At 40.4% G+C, this 16006-nt stretch overlaps 1 protein-coding gene and 1 non-coding gene across 2 annotated transcripts in view; both read right to left on the minus strand.

The window, feature by feature from the left end:
• LOC145410369 (uncharacterized) overlaps positions 1-16006 on the minus strand; it is a 112147-nt gene that overhangs the window by 10281 nt on the left and 85860 nt on the right. The window contains exons 16-27 of the mRNA XM_080280520.1: positions 15418-15546; positions 14924-15080; positions 13110-13326; positions 12122-12540; positions 10276-10523; positions 9051-9827; positions 5666-5892; positions 4384-4639; positions 2462-2628; positions 1737-1885; positions 942-1149; positions 1-396 (exon numbers count right to left, since the gene is read on the minus strand). The exon at positions 1-396 is cut by the window's left edge and continues 2125 nt beyond it. Coding sequence (XP_080136646.1) covers positions 1-396; positions 942-1149; positions 1737-1885; positions 2462-2628; positions 4384-4639; positions 5666-5892; positions 9051-9827; positions 10276-10523; positions 12122-12540; positions 13110-13326; positions 14924-15080; positions 15418-15546 — 3350 coding nt within the window. The remainder of the gene's footprint in view (positions 397-941; positions 1150-1736; positions 1886-2461; positions 2629-4383; positions 4640-5665; positions 5893-9050; positions 9828-10275; positions 10524-12121; positions 12541-13109; positions 13327-14923; positions 15081-15417; positions 15547-16006) is intronic.
• LOC145410489 (small nucleolar RNA U6-53/MBII-28) lies at positions 9890-9988 on the minus strand. Its single transcript, XR_013899279.1, has one exon. It is a non-coding gene; the product is annotated as a small nucleolar RNA U6-53/MBII-28 (small nucleolar RNA).

Below are 16006 nucleotides of genomic sequence, written 5' to 3' on the forward strand. Positions count from 1 at the left end.
TCTTTGTCTTCTTTTGTACTATCTTCCTCAGGTTTTTCTTCTTCCACCTCCCTTTTCTTTTCTTCTGATTCTTCCTTCTCAGTATCTTTGACCTCTTCCTTTTCAACCTCCTCAATCTCGTCATCCTCGTTTTTCTTTTCAGCTTCATCTGTATTTTGCTCTACCTTTTCTCCATCCTCTACTTGTTCCTCTTTCCCTTCACCTCCTTCAGCCTCAGTCTCCCCCTTTCCCTCCTCCTCTGAGCTGTTTGGCTTCTTTTCATAAAACCTCTTTCGTATTGCAGCCTTCTCTTCCTCCGTTATGAGGGGCTCTCCAGCAGTGTGACGTCTAATGATTTCTCGGAAGTTAAGTTCTGGATCATTTAAAATGTAGTAATCTGTCCGCCCCAAACCATGCCTGGAAGACAAAAGGGTACTTAATATCTAATTGCATGAATTCATCTTGAACCATATTTTCATCACTGTACCCTACCATGTGCACCAAAACATAATTAATCATCATCACCATCCATACGACTCTTCCCATGTAAAATGGGGTGAGGTTCAATTCTTGCCAGTAAGTGAAAACTGAGGGTGGGAGAACACTAACCCCTACAAAATCCCCCTCACTTTTGTCTAGGCTTCCAGGGAATATTGGGTTATATGGTTACCATTCAGCACAGTAAATGGATTCCAAGGTTCCTGGAAACCATGTGGCTTGTCACACAATGTAGACTGACCAGTACATAGCACCGAAATTGAGAACAGATGATGGGTGCCCCACCCACCAACATCTTTATCATTAATACTCATAAAACCCAGCCTCATTATGATTGCAGCAGTTCTAAGAAAGATAATTTCTACTGCTTGCAATCTTGAATGTGCCCTGTCACTTCTACAGCTTACAACCTAGAAAGTTCCTTGCCATTTCACTGCCCAAGTTTCTACATGAACAAAACATACCTTCCAACACCCTTCAACAGGTCGTGGTCATGCTTGCCAGGTATCCACCAATCTGGCATGTCCCTGGAGGGCAGTGCAAGGTTGAGGGCAGCAGGTAGGTCAGGATGAGGGATAATGTCATTACGTAGGCGATTCAAGAGGTCCACTCGCTCCAACACTCTCCTCGCTCGCTCCTCTGGCAGACGGTCAACACCAACTTCTAACATCTCTGTCAGGGTGGTTAAAAGTTGACATGAGACACAATAAATGGTAAGTTCACAAATAAATATGCAAAAAAAATCATGAGTGTATTTAGTATGTTACCTATGTTACAATCGTTATGCAAACCTGTTGCTGGCACCATAATATCAAATGCAAGTTATAGCCTGGACTGTTTTATCTCTATGTCCAATGCTGAGTGCTGATCTGTTGCTAATGACTGCAAGCATTTCTTGGTGGTGGAATAATTTTAAATTTCACTTGCTGTGATGGTTTTATGCTGTCAGGGTGTTCTGTCCATTTATGAAATTAGTGACTTAAGTTTTCCCTCCTCATGTCCTTTCAGGAAGTAAGAAACGTTGGTCTCTGATCAAACCTCCACGATCATCAAAACAAACACTGGTATAAACAATAAAACAAGTTTCTCCTATGTACATACTTGTCATGCACATAAGAAATCATCATTATCATTCTCATCCCTTCAAGCCCACCAGTTGTTATTAAAAAAAAAAAAAAAAAAAGGAAACACTGTCAACAGCCATTCTGTGAAATGTGTCAGACATTTAGTAACACAAAAAAATGAACACCAATACTAACTTTCATTCTCCTCCTCTGAAAGCCTGATGCCACACTGCCTCTTGCACATGGCCATAAAGGCGCGAAAATACTCAGTCAGCGTCTCGTCATACTTCTTCTCCAGCCGGGACAAAGAGCGGAACTTGGACCAATCATACCGCTTCTCTTTCCTACAGGGAGTGTGATTCAACATCATTTAATATCTCATCAGATTCAAGAGGTTAAAGGAGAACATCTGATGAATGGAAACAAGTGATCTAAAGGCTTTGGAACCATTGTACCTGATAGCTGGCACTGTGCTCTACTGCATGAAAAATAAGAGTATTAAGGAACAACATAGTATGAAAAAAGTAGCTGCATATTAAACTGGTGCAAATTAAGAGAGAGAACAATTTATATAGGAACATGAACCTCTTCAGTCTGATGACATTTTAGTTTATTAATGCTTTCTTCAAATGATTATATTCCTTCACACTTTTCAAACTGGAGGTATCGAAGTCTTAAGCAACTCCTTCTGTATAATACACTGGTAAAAAAAAAAAAAAAATAAGTAAATAAAATAAACATTTATCGGGCAATGAAGGATTGGATGATGGATGGATAGAATAAATAAAAAAAACAAATTGCTGAACCTAATATGGTGATAGTACGCTTAAACAAATCCATCATTGTAGTGAAAGGGTTAATAACAAAACTATGCTTAAAAAGATATTAATAATAATTTAAAAATATCAAAAGAGCCTGACCTGATATATTCTACGCCAAATGTTGATATGGTGCGGTAGAACTCGGCCTGCTCTCTATTGGACCACCGTCGTTGATTGTAGTCAGTTTTACGCAGCTCTCGCTCTCTGATGTATTCTGCCATCCGCTCACGTCGCAGTAATTTATCAGCCAGGTAGTGGTCATAACCCTGAGGTGGGAGGGAAACAAATACAATGGTGTTAAATCACAATCAATACCAAATGAATCAATAACACATGAAACTTAAAATGAGACTGCACTGCAGTATAATACAAAAATAAATAAATAAATAAATGAAATAAATAAATAAATAAATTTATTTCCTCTCCTCCATCCTTCTTTTCTTCCATCCTCTTCTGTCTTCCTTTCCTTCGTTCTTTCTTTGTCCTTCTGCCTACGGGTAACTTTACACTCCCTCTTCTGTCTTTCCTTCATTCTTTCCTCTTCCTTCTGCCTATGGTTGACTCTACACTGAGTGACAAGCCAATGGTTTCCTGTACACCAGGAAACCATTTACTGCACTGGGTGGTAACCATATAACCAAATTTTGGCACTTGGTGGTTTAGTGGGTAATTATTGCACTCCAATTGGACTGAACCAGTGAAGGTTTATATCCAAGGAGTGGTTGGGGTTGATTGCTCATGTAATGTCACTCAGGGATGAGTGAGGCTGGTCACTCTCATCTTAAATGTCAGGACCAACTGCCTAGCACCGGGCTCCTACGCTCCTCATGGGGCAATGTAGGATTGGATGATGGATGGATGGATGGATAATAATGTACTGTATCAGTCCATATCAGGTTCACTGTGGGACTGGACTTTCTTCTCTCTGAGAGAGAGAGAGAGAGAGAGAGAGAGAGAGAGAGAGAAATGAATTCCCTGAGTTAGGCATCAAAGACCATATAGCACTGCTAGGTTACAGGAGGGAGCTACCCCTCCCGGCAACGACCTCGATGCTCTATCACTGAGCTACCGCGCCCCAGAGAGAGAGAGAGAGAGACAGACAGACAGACAGAGTGTGTGTGTGTGTGTGTGTGTGTGTGTGTACACATCATCACACTGAAGGGGTTCTCTGTATTTGAATAAAACCATTTGGCAGCAGCTGAAATAATACAAAGGGTGTCATCATCACCATTATCCAATCCTACATTGCCCCATGAGGAGCGTAGGAGCTCAGGGTTAGACAGCTGGTCCTGACATTTAAGATGAGAGTGACCAGCCTCACTCATCCCTGGGTGACATTACATAAGCAATCAACCCCAACCATCCCTTGGATATAAACCTTCACCAGCTCAATCCTACTGGAGTGCAATAATTACCCACTAAACCACCAGGTGCCAAAATCTGGTTATATGGTTACCACCCAGAGTAGTAAATGGTTTCCTGGTGTACAGGAAACCATTTGGCTTGTCACTCAGTGTAGAGTCACCCACAGGCAGAAGGAAGAGAAAAGAATGAAGGAAAGAAAGACAGAAGAGAGAGTGTAAAGTTACCTGTAGGCAGAAGGACAAGGAAAGAATGATGGAAAGGAAGACAGAAGAGGATGGAAGGAAAGAAGGATCAAGAGGAAAAAACTATTTGAAGCATACACAATGAAACATGAGCTTAAAACCTGAAATAGTAAAGGCTCCAAGCTCATCTGGATGCAAACATGGTGGACTACAGGTGAAAGTTGCCCTCCTCCTACAGCCCAGTCCTTTCAAAAGGTGGGAAACATGAGGAAAGAACTGCCTGGTTATACTGTACTGGCGTCACCACATGAACTGGTTACTCTCCAACACCAGCCACAAATAAGAAAATGCACTATATACTAAATGGTAAAGGGTAAATTCTATCGAAGTTGTAACCCAGTTTTTTCCTAATAAATGGGATGGACAACATTTTATGAAGGCATTAAATGTAAAAAGATGTAACTGTATACTCACCCTGACCTTGGCTTCATTCCTGAGGTCGTTCTTACGGTTGTTGCGCTGGTAGGAAGTTACCAATCTCCTCAGTCGGCCATTAATATCAGACGTAGAAGGGAAGCTTAACAGTTTCTTTTCGTCTTCAGACTTGGTGTCGTCGTCGGACTTGGAGGTGGAGGTAGAGACAGCAGGACTTGATGGCAGGGGGGTTTGGTTGGAGTCCTCGTCATCTTTGTCATCCTCCTTGTCATCCTTTTCCAATTCTTCCTCATTTCTACCAAATGTATAAAAAAAAACTATACAGCATACAATATATACTCTACAATTTACAGGGTATGTCATCATCATCATAATCTTATATATTTCCTATATACAAGGTGAGTAAGAGCCATAAAACAGAAAGGCATTATATTATGTAATAAGGAAAGAAAATAAATTCCATTAATCATTCTAACCCTAATTTTCTTTATTAAATGGAATGGACACAATAAAGAAACAAGAAACCATATGACCTTCATCTGTAAACAGCCTCACATCTATGGCAAAGGAGGGGGGAAGGGAAGAAATGATAATGATAATAATTTCCTTATTCACAGGTTTAAAAAATTTTAGATGGCTGGATCATTATCATTGCTGTTTTTACTCCTGGGTGATAGAGTGCACACTTGAGTACAATTAATCTATTTAAAATGAGGGATGTTTCTTTTATACTGACTACTACCAGATGATTATATTCCCCTAAGTTCAATGCCATTTACTCTATTCTTACCATTTCATTCACTCTTGAAGATACTTTTCAAACTCAGTGAATTAAGGCTTGTCTGTCCAAAGTTGATGTCATCTGGGGTGGCAAGAATGAAGTATGAAAATATCTCTGGACTGAAGGGTTCAATCAGTCCGAGCGCTTTTTGCTTAACCAGTAACAATTCTAATGACATAGTTCTGATTTTATTCTTGATACTTTCACAGGCTTTTATTCATGTCAGCAGAGACTTCTGAAACTTTAGGGGTGAGAGAGAATCTTTAACCCCTTCAGAATGAGATCCCACCTAAGATGAATAAAGGTGTCTAAGGATATTAAAAAAATATATATTGTGAAATATATCATTGGAATGATGGGATTATGGGGACTAGAAAACATCTCCACCAACTTCTTCAATCTAGGATTACCATTTATATTTTATATTGGCAACATCTAAACCACTGTTCAGTCTACAGGACTCCCTTCTGACTGAAGGGATAAAGTGCCTCCTTTCCTGCAGGGGAGGGAGGGGGGGGGGGAAGTAAGCTGAACACTTACACTGTGGTATTCATCTCTGCCATGAGCGCAGCTTTATCTGGAGGTCCACATCGTGAAAGAAAACAGAGAGCTGGGTCGTTGCGCATGACATTGTAGCGCTCATAGCCATGTTTATACACTGCCACCAGCAGTGAACGGTCAGCCTCATGGTCCCACCAAGGCTTAGGAGACAGTTCCGTTGCTGGCGGGTTGATGCTCAGGTCGCTTGCTTTGACACCCTCGTCAATCTGTTGAGTACAGTACGTGTTTTGATGATGGGTATGTAAGTTCCTTTAATGAAAAAGTGTATTTACGTATGGTATTGTGGCAACCAGTATTTACATGGGTGGGCAGCTCTACCACACACATTGAAGTTGTATCTTATACAGGTCTTGAAGAGCGACAATTCATATGGCTGAGAAACACACTTAATATTGCATACTGGTAACACAATCACATTCCCCACAAGTAGGAAACCACTAACATCTTTCTGATTCTGTATCAGTCATGCACTGTAACTAGAATAAAAAGTACAAACAGTACAGTCAATTTATTATACAAACAAAGCACATTAAAGAAAAGGCCATTATATAACTGATCAATGTTTGGTGGTAATTTATTCTACATCTCTTGACAATTTACTTCAAAATGCACACACCTTTGATTTAGTAACATAAATGGAGCCAGGCATTCAGGTGGGGACACTAAAGTTTCATGGTTACCTATGACACTGATCTGCCAGTTGCCCCAGTTTAGCAAAAAGTTGTGACATTTGAAACTCATCCACCCGTTATTGCATTTATCCTGACTGTACCACAATTCCAATATTTTATCCCAACTGGAGTGTTCACAAACTCCCAAAGGTTGCCAATCTTCAACTGATAACTTAAACCTCTCATTACATGGGGGCTTGGTCAAACATCCAACCTCTCACACTTTTACAACGCAGGTTGCGTCTAAGAAAAATCCAACCACTCGCACTTTTCCGAAACAGGTTGCGTCCAACCATATAGGTTGCAGTAATATTTTGCCATGATTTTTGGTGCGTCATTCAACTTTCTCCCCTGTCCTTATTCATAACTGTATTGTTATGAAATTGCATGCAAGCATGCTGGAGCCTTCAAAAATGAAACAAAACATGTTATAAATAAATATGTGATCTTCCTAATCAAAAAAATTAATAATAAATAAAATAATAATAATAATACAGCAATAATAAAAAAATAAAAATTATATTACCATATTTTATCGTTTACTCATTTATTCAATGCTGATTTCTCAAATATATAAACATTTTGTCAAGGCTTGTTAAGAGAGAGTTGTGGAGCATTCAACAAAGATTGATGAAACATTTATATATTCTGTCTATCTATCATCCAATCCCACGTTGCCCCATGAGGAGCGTAGGAGCCGGGGGCTAGGGAAGTTGGTCCTGACATTTAAGATGAGAGTGACCAGCCTCACTCATCCCTGAGTGGCATTACATGTGCAATAAACCCCAACCACCCCTTGGATGTAAACCTTCACCAGCTCAATCCGACTGGAGCGCTGCAATTACCAACTAAACCACCAGGTGCCAGAATTTGGTTTTATGGTTACCACCCAGCATCGTAAATGGTTTCCTGGTGTACAGGAAACCATTCAGCTTGTCACTCAGTGTAGAGTCACCCACAGGCAGAAGGAAAAGGAAAGAATGAAGGAAAGAAAGACAAAAGAGGGAGTGTAGAGTCACCTGCAGGCAGAAGGATGAGGAAAGAATGAAGTACAGACAGACAGAAGATGAAGGAAGGAAAGGAGGGAGGAGACAAAAGAGCAGACGACCGAGAACAGCACAATATCGAGTGACTGGATGGTGAGCGCCCCCACCTCCCCCAAAAAATCGGCACTGAAGAAATGAGTGAATGAAAAAATATTGTAATTTATTTTTATTTTTTTCATTCTTCTTTCATTAGGAATATCATTTATTCATTTATAACATGTAGTAATTTCAAAACAATACAATTACAAATACAGGCAGGGGAATGAAATGTTTGGAAACAATTTACGATGTTGAGCCCGCCGTTACTAGAGCAGCCAGGTGTGGACAAAAACCAAAAGATATTTCTGTTCTGTAACCAATAATAATCTTTCTAACAGAGCTAGAAATATTTTTTTACAAAAAATCATTGTAAATAAATGCTTTACAATTTTCTCTCAACAAGCATTAACGAAATGTTTATATATCTGTGAGAAATCAGCAATGAATAACTGGGTGAACAATAAAATGTTAATTTATTTCCTCTTTTCCATTTTTTTTTTTTTTCATTCTATAGGAATATCACTTATTCTTTTATAACATGTAACAATTTCTTAACAATGCAGTGAAAAATAAGGGCCTGGGAGAAAGTGGAATGAAACCACTTTTCAATGACATGCACATTGCTGAGTGAGGGGTGTGTGGCATGTAAAGTCTGGGTCTGGGCCACCCCGTGGGGGTCATGCAGTACTCAGAAGTGGTTTGACGCAGGTTGTATCAAAGGAGTTCGAGAAGGTTAATTTGAAAAATGAAAGCGCAGCCATTCAAATGACTGTTTTGTAGGCATTTCCTCTCTCACTTCATTCATAAGTATAATTTTTTTAACATATTTACACAAAACAATGAGGAAAAGAGACTTCAGCATGACAAAGTTGAAGTAGTCAATAAACTAATTAAGCTAACCATCTAAGCCTCGGGACAAATATTCTTCACAGCTTAAAATCGATTACTTCCATGTCTTCATATAATTTTAATAATATAAAACTACTGTATTTCCGACATATATGTTGATTATCTAATACTAAAATGAAGTCGTTTGGCAGCAAAATATCTATACGAATCAGATGAAGCTGGTATGCACATACCTGTGCCAAGTTGCGTTGTTGTCTTCCTGGAAACATCGGTACTTGCAATTTCGGTCACTGGCTTTGTCTTCGCATGATTCGGCTTCATGAATTTTGCCTTTTTTATAACGTATACTCTGTATGTTCTCTTCAGCATTTGCCAGATAACACATTAATCTTTTTGATAACTAAATGATAAGCGTTTCAAATTAAATATGCAGCGAGACTTCTAACATCATGAATGCTAACAGACACTTGTAGTTTTATGCATTCTTGTGACCGTTCTGCAGTATTTTACTTAGTAAAATCATATATAGAAAACTGGTATAATAACCAATGATTACTGCATTGATGAATTCATGTACTCTTCATCACTAAATATAAGGGAAGGGATTTTAGAATACAGGTATATATGACAGTGCGAGCCACGAGTAGTTGACTGAATTCCTTATAAAATTACCCAGTGATTACTGGCAACTCCTGAGTTTGTGAACATGCCCATTATAAAAGAAAACTATCACATCATCGGTTCCAAAAAGAGACTGACCTGAGTAGCATGTTCCCCGATGATTTCCTGCTTGATATAGAACAGAAGGCGCACCCTGAGTAGGACCTTGTTGGAGTGCCTGGTGAGGTGGCGGGAATACCCCTGGTCCAAATAGTTATCTGTGTCAAACTTTTCATCCTTTGCCCACTCTGCTCCCTCCATGTGTGTAGCCACGAGCTTGGCCTCACGCATCTTCTTTTTGCCCTTGCGGCCTCGGGGGACTGGGGCAGAAAGGCCAATGTGGTTGTGGTGGATGCGAGTTTTGCCGTCCGACGTGGGGGCGATGAGATCAAAGATAAAACCCTTGATCTTATCGTCCCCGCGATAGTACCGGATGCAAAACAACAGGATCATACGGGCACAGTCTTGTACGTCACCTTCTTTCCACGCTGCACGGAAATCACCCTGAGCCAGTATCTCTTTCCAACGGCCCCATCCGTAAGTGAGCAACCCCTTCTCCACCTTGAAGCATTCCGATCGCATCCACTGCCCGTACTTGACCACCTCTGGGTCTATGGAGTCCTCGTCTACCAGATATCGAGAGGCTCTGGTGGTACGTCCTCCCCTCCCACCTCTGCCCCTACCACGGTTCCTTCCCCTGCCTCTTCCCCCGCGGCCTCGACTATTTTGCTCAGGTACCATCTCAGGTTCAACGTCACGTTCTTTCTCCGAGTCACTCGCTGAAGACTCCAGGTCACTACAGTCCAGGACACTCTCGTCATGACCATACCGGCGAATCTGTGACCTCCGCCTTGGCTCCTCTACAATTAGCGTTTTCTGTAATTTTAACAAGAAACTTACATGAGTTTGAATGCCAATGCCATTACAGTACACCAAAGAATGATTAAGAAACATCAGGATATGCTGTTTTAACTCAAAGGTCATCAGCCAACAGCGGCTAAGTCCCTCAGTATTAGCATGGCAAGTCATCATTACAAAAATAAATTTAACATGATAATTAATCAACTAAATAAACATGGTACCAAAAAATCTTGAAAGCAGGAACATATAAAGTAATACATAAATTTTTGCAGTTTCCAATTCAAGACTTTCAGCCATTTAACGTAAGATTAATCTCTGACTGAATCTCTTCAATTTCAAAAGGCATCCTACATATGTAGAATGCTTAACATGAACACAATACCGAACTCTTATTATTTCACTTGGTTCATCTAATATCAATCAACACTTTTCATCAACAGATACAAATAACACAATTTTTTACCTTCCTCATGCGCTCCCCAACCTCTGTGTCAATCTCGGCTTTCTTGGCCCACTTCTTCCAAAAGTCTGGGTCATCAATCTCAATATCAGAGCGGTTATGGGAGGCTGAGAATGAAGCCTTTGAGAATGATGATCCCTTCTCACTCTCATGCTGGATGACTGTTGTCCTCCGGGATAGAATTTGGTTGATGTCCTCCTCACAGAAGTCATCTCCACCTGAGTCATCCTCCATCAGGGCCCCATATGCACCTAAGGTACAAAGACAACATAGTAGCCCTCTTATGGCTGAGACAACTCTACTACTGGTATTAAAAAATTCCAGACATTATATTTGATTTTGTTCTTGCTATCTCTAGACAATTCCATTAATTTTAAGTGAGAACTTCTGAACTTGTACAGCTTCAGGTTGAGTAAAAATTGTCTCATGGTATCAAGAAACAGAATTAAATGTGCTAAACTGGCATGATACTGAAAAGGTTAACAGACTACTTACCATACATGCATTCCATGGATTAATTATTTGTAGGATAATAACAGATTTACCATGGCAATTTTCTCAATCACCTAAAATTTCACTTCCATAAAATATTTTGGGAGGTGAAGTAGAGTTTTGCTCATGTCTGTGAGCATCGTGCCTTGAGAGTAAATGTAGAAAAGAGTAAAGTGATGGTAATCAAAAGAGAAGGTGACTCCCAGTGTAATGTTACAGTGAATGGAGAGGGACTGGAATTGGTGAGAGTTCAAATACATGGGTACAGTGATAAAAAAGAAAGGAAAATGTGCATAAGAAGTGGAAAGTAGAGTGACACAAGGAAATAAGGTAGATGGTGTTTCAAAAGTCTTGATAAGAAACAAAGGCTTGAGTGTTGCAGCTGTGCGAGGCTTACATGAAGGAGTGTTAGTGCCAGCTTTAACAAATGGATGTGAGACTATGGTGTGGCATGAAAATGAAGTCAAGGGTGAAAGCAGTGAAGATGTGACTACTGAAGAATGTATGTGGAGTACAGAGAGTGGATAGGATAAGAAATAATGTGATTCATGAAAGATGTGGATCAAGGAAGTCTGCGGACACCAGAATCGAAGAGAGTGAACTGAGACTGTATGGTCATGTGTAGAGAACAGATAACAAGAGTGGTGAAAAAGGTATATCTGAGCAAATCTGAAGGAGGGAGGAGGCGAGGCAAGCCCAGGAGAGGGTGGAGGGATACAGTGAATGAGTGTATGAGGAAGAGAGGTATGGATGTTGGTGAGGCCAGGGGACTCACAAGAGATCGAGCTGGCTGGAGTCTGGATTAACCCTATTGGATACCTTTCTGTGAAGCTACAGAATGTGATGAAAGTTTTTGGCATATCAGATAGAGTCAGGATTCCAGAGGATTGAATGATGAGTGAATGGAAGCATAGCCCATTGGAGTGGGCAAACTTGGGATGTCTGGACATTGCTACTCCTCACCCTGCCCTAGGGTGGGAAAGGAGGTCCGGATGATGATAATGAAGTATAAATGGCAGTGAATACACTATACAGAAGTAAGGGTGATAGACAGCAATGAGTAAGACTTAATTCGTGTGGACGAAAGCCCAAAACATCTGTATTATCACAAAAAATGAACTATAAGATTAGGTCCCCAGAAAACTGATAAAGAAAAATCTTAGGCAACATGGGAAAAGGGAGCTTAACATTCATGAGTGATTGCTGGAAACAGAAGAGGAACGGTTGAGCCAGCAAAAAACGGTGTGAGGACACCGCTGTATATGTACTCTTGTTACAGTAACCCAAAGAGGGACAAGGCATCAGTGAAACTGCCTGACAGAAGACTAACCAATGAAGGTAAATATGATTCCATTACCTTTCTTTAGTAGTTCTTCTATATCTGCCTTCGATAGCCCCAAAGCATTGCCAGCAACTGCAGTTTTGCCCTGTTCAGTGTTCATTGATTGGAGTACTGCTTTGTCCAGCCCCAGTTTTCGGGAAGCCTTATCAAACATCTCACGCTCGTATGTGTTGCGACATACCAGCCTGTATATCTTCACACTCTTGGACTGCCCAATTCGATGACAACGAGCTTGGGCCTGGAGATCATTCTGAGGGTTCCAGTCACTGTCATAAATAATTACAGTGTCTGCGGCAGTCAAGTTGATGCCCAAACCCCCAGCTTTGGTACACAAAAGGAAGACAAAGCGGTCAGAGTCTGGTTTGCAGAAGCGGTCAATGGCTGCTTGGCGCATGTTGCCACGTATCCTTCCATCCAGCCTCTCGTAAGGATACCTGTGGAAGTTAAACATTTTAGTAAAGACAAATATTTCAAGGCAGATTTATTCACAACAAACTTCATCATTATCCCAAACCTAATTTCAAGTTAAGTGAATGGGTTAGGTAGGATTTTCTAGCAACATAGAAACCTTAAACACATACATTCAACAATCATCAAATAGCAGGCTCAGGTAAATGGGCCACACAACCTTCCACACATCATGCTAACATTTGAAACCTTGGCTTCACAATAAAAACACCACTTTTATTACTATTATTATTTCTTTATCTGTGGGTTATTAATTCGACTGAGAATCAAATAACCATGAGCATCTTCATATATACTTCAATACAGTATTTCAATTATCCACTTTGATCACTTGTCAAATTATTGTTATCCTCCAACTTCCATATCTCACTTTCCCTCATATCAATCCCCCTTCTTCTTGGCCTACCATGCCTCCTCCCACCTTAAAACTAACTAGCTTCAGGTGATTCTACTTGTCACAGGATAACTTCATACTGTCCAAAGGTTAATTGTTGAACTGTACATCATACTCCAGTATATAAATGTTCAGACTCACTTTCTAAAAATGAGGTAGTCTTCAAGAATGTCCAAGAGTTTGACCATCTGTGAGAATATTAATACTCTGTGTCCATTATCTTTAAGTTTTGGCAGCAGCTTGTCTACAAGAACCATCTTGCCTGACGAGTTGATGAGAGCTTGGTAATATATATCCCCCTCACTAGTGTAGTTTGGGTGGGAGTCTCGGTAGTCCTGTTGGATGGCATCTTCAGCACCTGTGGAATAGTGAAAGACAAAAACCATTATATTTCATCATTATCCACAATTTTTTCCCACTTAAGAATGAGATACTGTGAAGAAAACCATACATCTCTATCTGCTTTTACCGAGGCTGGGCTGATTCTTTGAAAGGTATTTTGCCTCCCATAAGCCAATGTTTTATAACTAATGTAAACTAACTCATATAAGGCTTACAGACTGGCCTGTGCAAATCTTCATTGTGCCTCATAAAGGTCTGCAGTGCAGAAATGGAAAAATGTTACTTCTGTATGTCACATGAATCTGCTACCTTTTAAGAAATCATCAATGCTACTTCAGGAACCAATCTGGTATTAACCCTCATCACTATATTATAACAGCACAGAAATACTGAAAATCATTCCTTTAAAACTGTTAATCATCACACTGGTAACCTGGTGCTGGAAAATGACACCTTCATGTGGTGACACTGACAAAACCAATCACAGCTCCACTGCCCAGTTATATTTTACTATTACACTTTTTGAGGGGGTGACACATAATTGGGAGCTCTAATATGAATTTGTCTCATAGAGTATTGCTAATAATTTGTTATGTCTTATTCCTGTGGGAAAGCTCCCAGGAGGCAACTTAGCATTAACATAAAAGCTTTTTACTTTGATGAATAAACGGAAGATAAAATGAAAGGAAATATAGATGAGTTACAATACTGGGGGGGGGGGGTGTCATATGGATCTTACCGAGATGGTCATGATTGTAGGTGGTGGCAACCACCGTCCACTCATTTGATGTACACTGCCTAATTCTTCCAACACCTTTATTATTCTTTTTGTGAGTCTGGTTTCCTGTAACCAGGAAACCATATGCAGTCCTGGGTGGTAACCATATAACCAAATAATAGTGATGGAGAGTCTGCTAGGGTCCCCCTAGTAACTGGATGGAGAGATGCAAATGTGGTGTCTATCCAGGAACCAAACCTCCACACTTCCATGCCTCGCTGTGGTTAGACAATATCTACAAGGGAACTTTGGTTCACTGCATGTGACAGCCCTGCACGTGTGACTGCTTGCTTGTGACTGATGGGTCTGCTCAGTAAGAGCAGCTTGGTCAATTTGGTACTGGCCTCCTGTTCGTAGAACAGTGACATGGGTTTAAGTCCCAGTAACTACCAATGAAACAGTGGGGTGGATAACTACAAACAAACACCTACCCATAAGAATCCAATAATCAAACCTACACCTCAGCATTGTATATTACCACAAAATTCCATTTCATCATCTGTACCTTGTACTTGTTTGACCCTCATCCTAACATTACTCTCAAACTTCATCCTCTACCATCTGAAGGTTCTCTACCCACAGACAGAAGCTAACCTAACCAGGCTATGATGAGGCCATTATTCCCCCCTCCCCCCCATCATCATCATCATCATCATAATCCAGAATTATTTCCCCACCTCAGGATGGGCCAGTATTCCCTTCAAATCAAGCAAACTCAGTCATCCATTCCCTTCCCCCTCAATGTGATGTCACTTCACAACAATAATTAATATAACCTAGTTTACTCCCTCTCCATAAAAAACATGAGGTCACAATGACGTGAAAAAATACCAACCATTGAGGAGGTATGGGTGGAGGCAGCACTTGCGCAGCTCCATCATGGTGTTCATGAGGCTGGGCACATTGGCATAGGTGGCGCCCTTCACCAAGAAGTCAAAGTTGCGCTCCAGGATGGCTCGGTAGTACTTCTTCTGGATGTTTGTCAACTCAACCTACCAACATCATAGAAGTCAGTTAAAAATGGAAAAGAACGACAGTTACTACATTAAATTTAGGAATACGCCCGAAATTACGGAACAACATTACCTTTATACAAGTAGGTCAACCTACTGACATTGTAGATGTGATACTTTTATGAGGGAACTGAGAATTAGAGGAATACACCAAAGATTAAGTACATCAACAGTACTTCTGCACATTAATCAGCCCATGCTATAAACATTATACAGTCAACTTTATATGCAACTTACAGTAGTACTTCCCAAAGCTCTAAGCTCACAGACTGGTACAGCAGGCCAAATACAGTAAAACTCTAAAGCTACTACAAACCTCAATGATGGTTTCCTCCTTAGGTGCGAGGCTCTTTTCCACATCCTCCTTCATACGCCGCAGCATCATGGGCTTCAACAGAGCCTGTAGTTTTGTTACCTGGTCCTCTGTCTCCAGCTTACCAAACTCCTGTATGGGTGTGTGGCTAGTTAGATGGAAGGATGTAAGAAAGGGAGTACAGTACTGATGGAAAGAAAAATTGAAGGAAGACAGGATGGATGGACGATTATTAGAGAGACACTTACCCTTCAGTGAAATTATTTTTTTATTTATATTTAATGATCTCTTCATCATCATCATGATAACAACCTCTTAGGAAGAAGGGGTCAATATCAATTTCCATTAAAGCAATGAATAAAATCCTCTGGAGGTAACAGAAATAAAAAGGCAATTATACTATAAAAAAAAAAAAGGAATTAAACTGATCAATCTGACAAGTAAGCCAACTGGCTTATGTCACTGGATGGCGTTAGCAATTTTTAGATGAAACTGCTCATTCACTATGATAGCCTGGTCTAAGCTAAAAAGGCCCCTATCAGGTGGTGGCCAGAGTAAATTCTAGCGATAACTGATTCTAGTCCCTTCACTA

Source organism: Coenobita brevimanus, chromosome 85, assembly GCF_032717465.1.
Source record: "Coenobita brevimanus isolate Jiangsu-jjx chromosome 85, ASM3271746v2, whole genome shotgun sequence".
NCBI lineage: Eukaryota > Metazoa > Arthropoda > Malacostraca > Decapoda > Coenobitidae > Coenobita > Coenobita brevimanus.